This window comes from Nicotiana tabacum, chromosome 8 (genome assembly GCF_000715075.1).
Source record: "Nicotiana tabacum cultivar K326 chromosome 8, ASM71507v2, whole genome shotgun sequence".
Classification (NCBI taxonomy): Eukaryota; Viridiplantae; Streptophyta; class Magnoliopsida; order Solanales; family Solanaceae; genus Nicotiana; species Nicotiana tabacum.
In genome coordinates, this window is record NC_134087.1 from 2,434,789 (window position 1) to 2,442,187 (window position 7,399).

The 7,399-nt window shown below is 37.5% G+C and overlaps 1 protein-coding gene across 1 annotated transcript; it reads right to left on the reverse strand.

Annotated features, from left to right (window-relative positions):
- Nucleotides 1-2,861: 2,861 nt before the first annotated feature.
- LOC107804448 (putative late blight resistance protein homolog R1B-16) lies at nucleotides 2,862-6,881 on the reverse strand. The gene is made up of 3 exons (XM_016628347.2): nucleotides 6,666-6,881; nucleotides 3,211-5,679; nucleotides 2,862-3,031 (listed from the first exon to the last, which is right to left on the reverse strand). Exon 2 carries the CDS (start codon nucleotides 5,106-5,108, stop codon nucleotides 3,228-3,230), a length of 1,881 nt encoding a protein of 626 aa, XP_016483833.2. The 5' UTR covers nucleotides 5,109-5,679; nucleotides 6,666-6,881; the 3' UTR covers nucleotides 2,862-3,031; nucleotides 3,211-3,227.
- Nucleotides 6,882-7,399: the final 518 nt, after the last annotated feature.

Here is a 7,399-nt window from a genome sequence, read left to right on the forward strand (position 1 = left end):
GTTTGCTTTACTTTCTTGCGAATGCTTGATCCCTATACCTTTACCCTCTATGTGTTTGTAAATGGGGATTCAGGGCATGGCAACATGAGTTGTTGTCCATGAACTGAATTTTAACCCCAAGTAAAGGGTGTCCATATGTTTTATTGCTGATCATGCCCTTTGCCCACTTTTTCTTTGTCTACTGTTTCTATTATGAATCCCCTACCCTTACCCCTTATGTATGCTGAGTTAAGGCTCATGGTCTGGTAGCCTCTTAAATGGCTGCCCAGGCCTGAGCCTGGCTTTCAATAAGCCTTAACTCCTCAACTTGAAATGACAAGTTGGTCAGGGATGTGCCAATACTTCAAGTTGCTTGGCATGACCACCAGCTTATTCTCCCTTGCACTTGCACCTACTCTTAGATTTTAAGTTATGCCCCCCCCCCCCTCCTATGAGCCTTGCTTTGGGATCTAGAGTTCTCTCTGAACTTGGACATTTGAGGGCTGGCCCTTCCGCATTGCACTATGTCCTTGATTCTAAAATATATTTGGGGTGTAAACATTGATCAGAGCCCTTTGAGACTCTTGGGAACTTTGACACATCCCAAATAAGGGAAAGGTTTGGGAACTTGATCTTTGGAGTTGGTTTACTTCATGCTTCAGACAGAAGTCTGAATCAGGCTCTCCTTGGTTGGGATTTTTAGCTTTCTGATGTAATTTTATTTTACTTTTCTTTTATCAATTCTGGTTTGTAATAATCTTGTAATAAACATTTGGGGCCGGCTAGTGAAAAAGGGTGGGGAACTATTTATGCAAAGGGGTAGATATCATTCCTATAGGGGTTATCATTTATAAAATTCTGCATCTCATCTAGAGATCATGCCTATAGAGATTACTATTTTCTGAAGTTCTGCATTTTATAAATCACTAAAACTCTGCATTCTCGTATAGATACCATGCCATAAGATTTTTACATAGATACCATGTTTATAGGGTTTTCTGCATTCTCATGTAAATACTATGTCTATAGGGTTTTCTGCAATTTCATAATAGATGCCATGCCTGTAAGCCGATTCTAAAATTCTGCATCTTCATATAGACACCATGCCTATAGGACTTTCTGTATTCTGCATATGCATCTATCATTAGGCAAACGTGTAGATAGGTTTAAATAACAATCAGTATTTTAGATACCATGCCTATAGGACTTCTGCACTTCTATAAACGTTTAAAATCAGTAACGCCTAGAAAGCATGCCTATAAGAGCTATAATCGTTCAACTCGCTTATAAGTCTAAAACCAGTAGTAATGTCGTTTAACATCTGCAGAACTTATGTGTTTTCTACGATCATTAAGCCTTATTTTAAATCGGAGTAAGCATCGTTAGATATCATGCCTATAAGTTTCACCTAGGCCAACCATAAGGTGAATTAGACTTCGTTAAATTTCAACCAGCAGGCAGGTCTGATTCGGATTTCTTATCTGAAATATGTAATAAATCAGTCTGCCTCACGCATTTTTCTAAGTTTAATCAGACCATAATCAGTACATGCTAAACAATCTGTCTTTAAGTGAGGAGGCTTGTTTGAGCCTTTAACTGCTATTTGTTTTCCCTTAACTGCTTATGTGTTTTTGTTTGTCGCCTTAGACTTTTACCTTTTTTTTCAACTCTGAAAAACCCCAACTCCCTCCCCTTTAGGATTAGTAGTCTCAATGCCTCCGGGACTAACAGGATTGCGACGGGTACTAGCATGCAATAAGTAACGATACTATTCCGCGCATAATACCTTAATGGGGTGGGAAGGGTAGATATGAATATGATGACCGGTGCGCTAATATCACGTGCGGCCCCTCTTCTGAGGAGTGATTGCTAGATATTGCATGGAAGTGATCCATATTAATCATAAACCTAGGACCCCCTCCCTTTATTTGCTCATCTCTTCTTGTAAAACTATTCAAATCTTTTTCATAAATTTCTTCCCTCTCTATTTACCTTCAAAAGTTTTCAACCTAATTGCAATGTTATATGTGAGTCCTTATTTGAGCCTTGATTATTTACTTGTAAAGTCACAATTATAGCATGGCCGGGAACCACACTAGTGGATCTTGAGGGGTGCCTAACACCTTCCCTCGAGATAATTTCTAGCCCTTACCCGAACTCTGATTTTCCAACTCAAACCTTTCTTAAAGTATCCTAATGCACTATAATCATTAGGTGAAAGACTCTTCAAAATTCCAAAACCCAATTCTTGAAAGGGAATAGAGTTGTCCTCCCAATGTCGTATACCCGATTTCGACTCCACGTTAGAAAAAGGGGGCGTCGACACTTGGTCCATGGCCAATTATTGGAGTAAACTTAATGTATCTTATACTAGATCTAAGATTAAGAAAAAGAATAGAGAAATTGCATGTGCACACACTCACATGCATGATTATACATATAAGGTCACGATTTAAGCTCAAATTTCGTGTCCAATAACAGGACGATAAGCAAAACAAGCACTTGATCCCCATCACTAGTTTACTCTTAACTATTTACTATGTAACCCATTAAAACATGGTGAACTGTTAGTTTTCCAACGGTCCTCCCTGTGTCTATGTTAATGAATACTACATATTGCAGCTGTTGCTGCTGATTTGTTGGTATTATAATTCCGAATTTGTTAGAATTGAGCTCCTGAGTATGTTCAATGCCTAGGAGCTTTGTTGTTCGGATTCTCCGAAAATGTCGATAAGTGCATGTCAGATCCTCCAAAAGTAGTGTATTTTTAGAGGATCTGACACGAGGCGGCTGTTGTTTCGGGGAGTTTGCGCAACATAGCCTAGGAGTATTGAACTTTCACATATTAATTGAGTCTGACTGACTAAACATACTGACGACTATCCTTATAACAGCATTATAAGATTGAAGAAACATACATACATTAGTTCATAGTTAGCTTAGCTTAATTGCATTCTGAGCTGGAAGTATATATTTCAATAAATCAGAAGGTCTGTTGAGAAATCAGAAGAATTCCCTTCATCTCTTTAACAAATGCTCAGATATGGCGCAACTGTTGAGAAGATTGCAGACCCGATCGAGGAAATGGATATGTCGGAGTGCAAATGAAAGATGGAAGAATGTTAGGAAAATGAGGTCCATTATTGCAAAAAAGCTACACCTACAAATTAAATGACAAACTGTTTTGTCCCATATCAGATGGAGCAAAGAGTTGCTGAAATCATGACTTACCAGCTTTAGTAGCAGTCCTATGATATAAGAACTTGGAGAGTGTCACAGCCTGTGTTTTCTTCTATTTCTCTTTTAATATCCATAGCTGAATCCTCAACAGACTCCATGCAGTTTATCACTTGAATAAGTTGGAGTGTTGGAATATCGGCAAAGCTAAGAGGGATCTCGTCGAGGTCTTCACAATTTAGTACAACTAGCTTCTCAAGCATGGGAAAGGATTCCTCTGAAGCTTTCCATTCTTCCATAAAGAGCACAAATAACGTGAAGAATTTGAGTGCAGGGAACTCGACATATCTGACGTCTAAACACTGACCATTCCCCACAAGGTATCCTCTATGTACTTCGAGACTCTCAAGCTTCTGCAGTTTTGCAATCTTTGAAACTATTTCTTCTGTTATAAAAATGTTGCGAATGCACAACTTCCTAAGATTTGAAGGGAAGTCAATGTAGCTGGACCATCCAACTTCATATTTGTCTTCATACGAGCATCCGGCATCTAGTTTAAGAGATTGAAGCCGAGTATGAAGTTCTGGTAAGGGAAACAAAGAACAACTAGGTACACTTATAATTTGGAGGCTGAGTTTTTCAAGATTCGGACACCTCCACCAGACCTTCCGAGCGGCATCGCTCACAGCAACACGACAAGTGCGCAATGTCTTCAAGTTCTCTAGCGTACTTTCTGAAGGTTCTTCCAAAATTGGTCGACCAGTTTTAGCATCCCATTCGCCAGTAAAGATAAATGAGTTTATCTTCACATGCCTTAGCTTTGTCATTTTCCAGAATGCAGCAGTCGATGTCCTGAATGGATATCTTGAATAATCTACCACTAGAGTTTGGAGATAGAGTAGATGTGATACCCACTTGAAATCAAATTTTTCAACACAAATTGCAAGGTACCTCAAGTGAGTTAGTGATTGTACTGCCTTAACCCAAGAACTTGGCAATTCCCTTTCATTCAATTGCAATGCCTGAACAAATCTTAATTTAACAAGTGAATGCAAAGAATCTGATCGGTTCCATATGTTGGATTTTGGATGAGCAATGAACTGAATAAACTTTGAACATTGACCAAAACGCTTTGTTTCCTTGGACTTGACCATCGGAATGTTGTCCAACTGATATTCATAACAATCTAACTGCTTGGACTCGAACATTGGAATCTTATCCAACCGATATTCATAATGATCTAATTGTTTAACAAGTTCATCATGAATATAAATGCATAACCGTGATTCCTTGGAATACAATTGTTGATTTGAACTGTATGGCACTGCGAGCTGCATAAAGTGCTTTTCTTCTATAAGTTTTCTCAAACAAAACTCACGCACTAAATCATGAAGTGAGCAGTATTCTATGGCACCATTAATTTCCTGTCGGCCAGAGACCATCACTAGGCTTCTCTTAAGTAGATCATTCAAGAAAATTCTAGATGTTTCTTCTAGATTCTCTGTGTCAATATTCTCTACAAACTCTTCAGCTATCCACAACTTCAGCAAATCAGACACTGGAATCTTATAGTCTTCTGGATACAAAGCCATGTACAGAAGACAAGGCTTTAATTGGTCTTCTAAATGGTCATAACTCGATTGTATTACTTTCGTACCCTGCTCTCCTAAAGCAAGGGAACTTAAGTCATTTGCCACCTCCAGCCACAAGGACGCCTTCCTTTCCATTTTCACAATAATTCCAGCAATCAGGACAATCACAAGAGGCAATCCCTTACAATGTTCCGCAACTTGTAATCCTGCTTCCAATAGATTGGGTGGACAACTCTCTCCTCGAAATACTTTCTTCTGCAACAATTCCCAACTCTCTTCCGATGTCAGAAATCTAAGAGAATAAGGATCATTGCGGTGCTGAAGATGCTTAGCCACCTCTTCAATTCGAGTTGTCACCATTACTCTACTTCCATCTTCACCCTTCGGGAAACATAACCCCAAATCTTCCCATGCATCGATTTCCCATATATCATCTAATACAATGAGATATCTCCTGCCTTTTAGAGTCTTCTGCAACTTGTCAGCTATGTCAACATCCTCTTTGATTTGGCTCTAATCACGTGTTGCTTGTTTGAAAATCTCAAGCAACAAGGTCCTCCTATTATATGCTTGCGAAACAGAACACCAAGCTTTAACATCAAAGTAATTAACAATAGAAGGATTGTTGTACACTTTCCTGGCCAAAGTTGTTTTACCCAATCCCGGCATTCCAAAGATTGAGATAACGTCCAGCTCCTTTGTTCCTACAATCAATTTCTTCATTATACTTTCTGCATCTTTCACAAAGCCCACAACTTCCTCATCAGTTGATGGAAAATTATGTTTGGTGGAAGGCTCTGCAGAAGAAAGAGTTCCTTTTCCACATGTCTCAACAACCTCCATCTCAATTGTTGAAAACTACCGCTAATTGGTGTCTTTCACACGATTGTGGTAACTATTATCTAACTGCCTTGAGCTATAGCTCTGTCACCTTCATAAAAGACATCAAAACAACATTAAAATTCTTCATAATTTAGAGAAAAAATCCAAACCAAAAAATAATAGAAATAAAGTAGCACCACAAGTAAAGTGTTTTTGAGTATATTTTTCCATTTATTTCTCCTTTTTACTTTAGTAATACATATCTTTTTTATGCTACTTTTTCTTTTTCGGCTTCACCTTTTCTCCCCTTTTTCATTATGTCTTTTGTCTCCCTTTTCTTTCTTTCTTTCTTTCTTCTTGTTGTTCTTCTTTCCTTCTCTTCCTTTTCACCCTTTTTTGAAGCGAAATGTCTACGTACACACTACCCTCTTGAGGCCTTACTTGTGGGATTATATTGGTATGTTGTTGTTACTTTAGTGATGCATATCTCTCCATCTTAGGATGGAAATGTCTTTAAGATATACGCCCATAAAAACAAGCAAATATTAATAATTTTGCAAAAGGTTAATTACATTTCAAAAAGCTTGCAATTTAGCATCAAATTTCCCACAAGAAAAACTTTGCCTCTCTTTTGCTAATCAGTTAAATTTCATTTTCTTTTATAAAAATAAAAAGATAAATAGAAGAAAGAGGGAAAGGAGGACGGAGTTGAAGAGTTGCATTCAACGTCCAAGATTGGGAACTAAGGAGATATTTTGAAGTTCCAAGTTCATAATAAATTGATGAAAATATTATGAAAGTTTCATGTTCAAATTATTTGAATTGCGGTTGGAGACAAAGGAAACATAAGGAAATTTCCAAGTTATTAAGTATTTTGGATAAGAACAACGAACAACTTGTAACGATAACAACCAACATTGAGCTTCTCATAAAGTAAGAACGAAATTAGAAGGTGTGAATATCGATCATTTAAGAAATTCACATCTAAATGCTCAAGAAATCAGATTTAATTGCAAAAGAAAGTGTACTATTTATAAAAAAAATTGAGAGTGGCAACAAAAAAGAAAAAGGTGGAAACCTAAAAAGAAACCTCACCTTCCTTTACTGAGAGTGGCAACAAGAGATTAGTTGCTTAATTAGAATTAGTAGCTCCACTTATATCAAAAAATATCAGAATTTTGTTTCAGTATTTCATGTACTGAAAAAGGCAAATTATACAAAGAACTTCAAAAGTTCTCACAGATCTCTCCCTTTGGTCAACTAATACTGATATACAAATTAGAAAACTAGATTAACTTGAAATAGCCACCGAAAAATGGTTTTCCACTTGCAATATTTACTATGTTTAATTTTAAAAAAAAGAACAATGTTGCTTCCAGCTAAAAAGAAAATTCTAATTTAAACCGAGTGGGAGTGGTGAGAGATTATTACATTTTCTTTTGATATTATAGCCTGTCCTTTTGTTAGCTTTCCTTTTTATTTTAATTAAGCTATATCCACTATATAATTTTTTATTACTACTTTCATTAAAGTTAAAAGAAATTGTTGACTATATTAGAAGACAAGAGGGGTTGCTCTAATGGTAAGCAACCTCCACTTCCAATCAAGAGGTTGTGAGTTCGAGTCTCCCCAAGAACAAGGTGTAAGTTCTTAGAGGGAAGGATGCCGAGAGTCTATTTGGAAACAGCCTCTTTACCCCAGGGTAGGGGTAAGGTCTGCGTACACACTACCCTCCCGAGACCCCACTAAGTGGGATTATACTGGGTTGTTATTGTTGTATTGTTGCTGACTATAGGTGTCAAACGGGCCAGGTTGACCCGGGTCTGGCC

Bases quoted from the DNA above. Each gene is read 5' to 3' on its own strand.
- LOC107804448 (XM_016628347.2), bottom strand. From the start codon at position 5,108: ATGGTGACAACTCGAATTGAAGAGGTGGCTAAGCATCTTCAGCACCGC.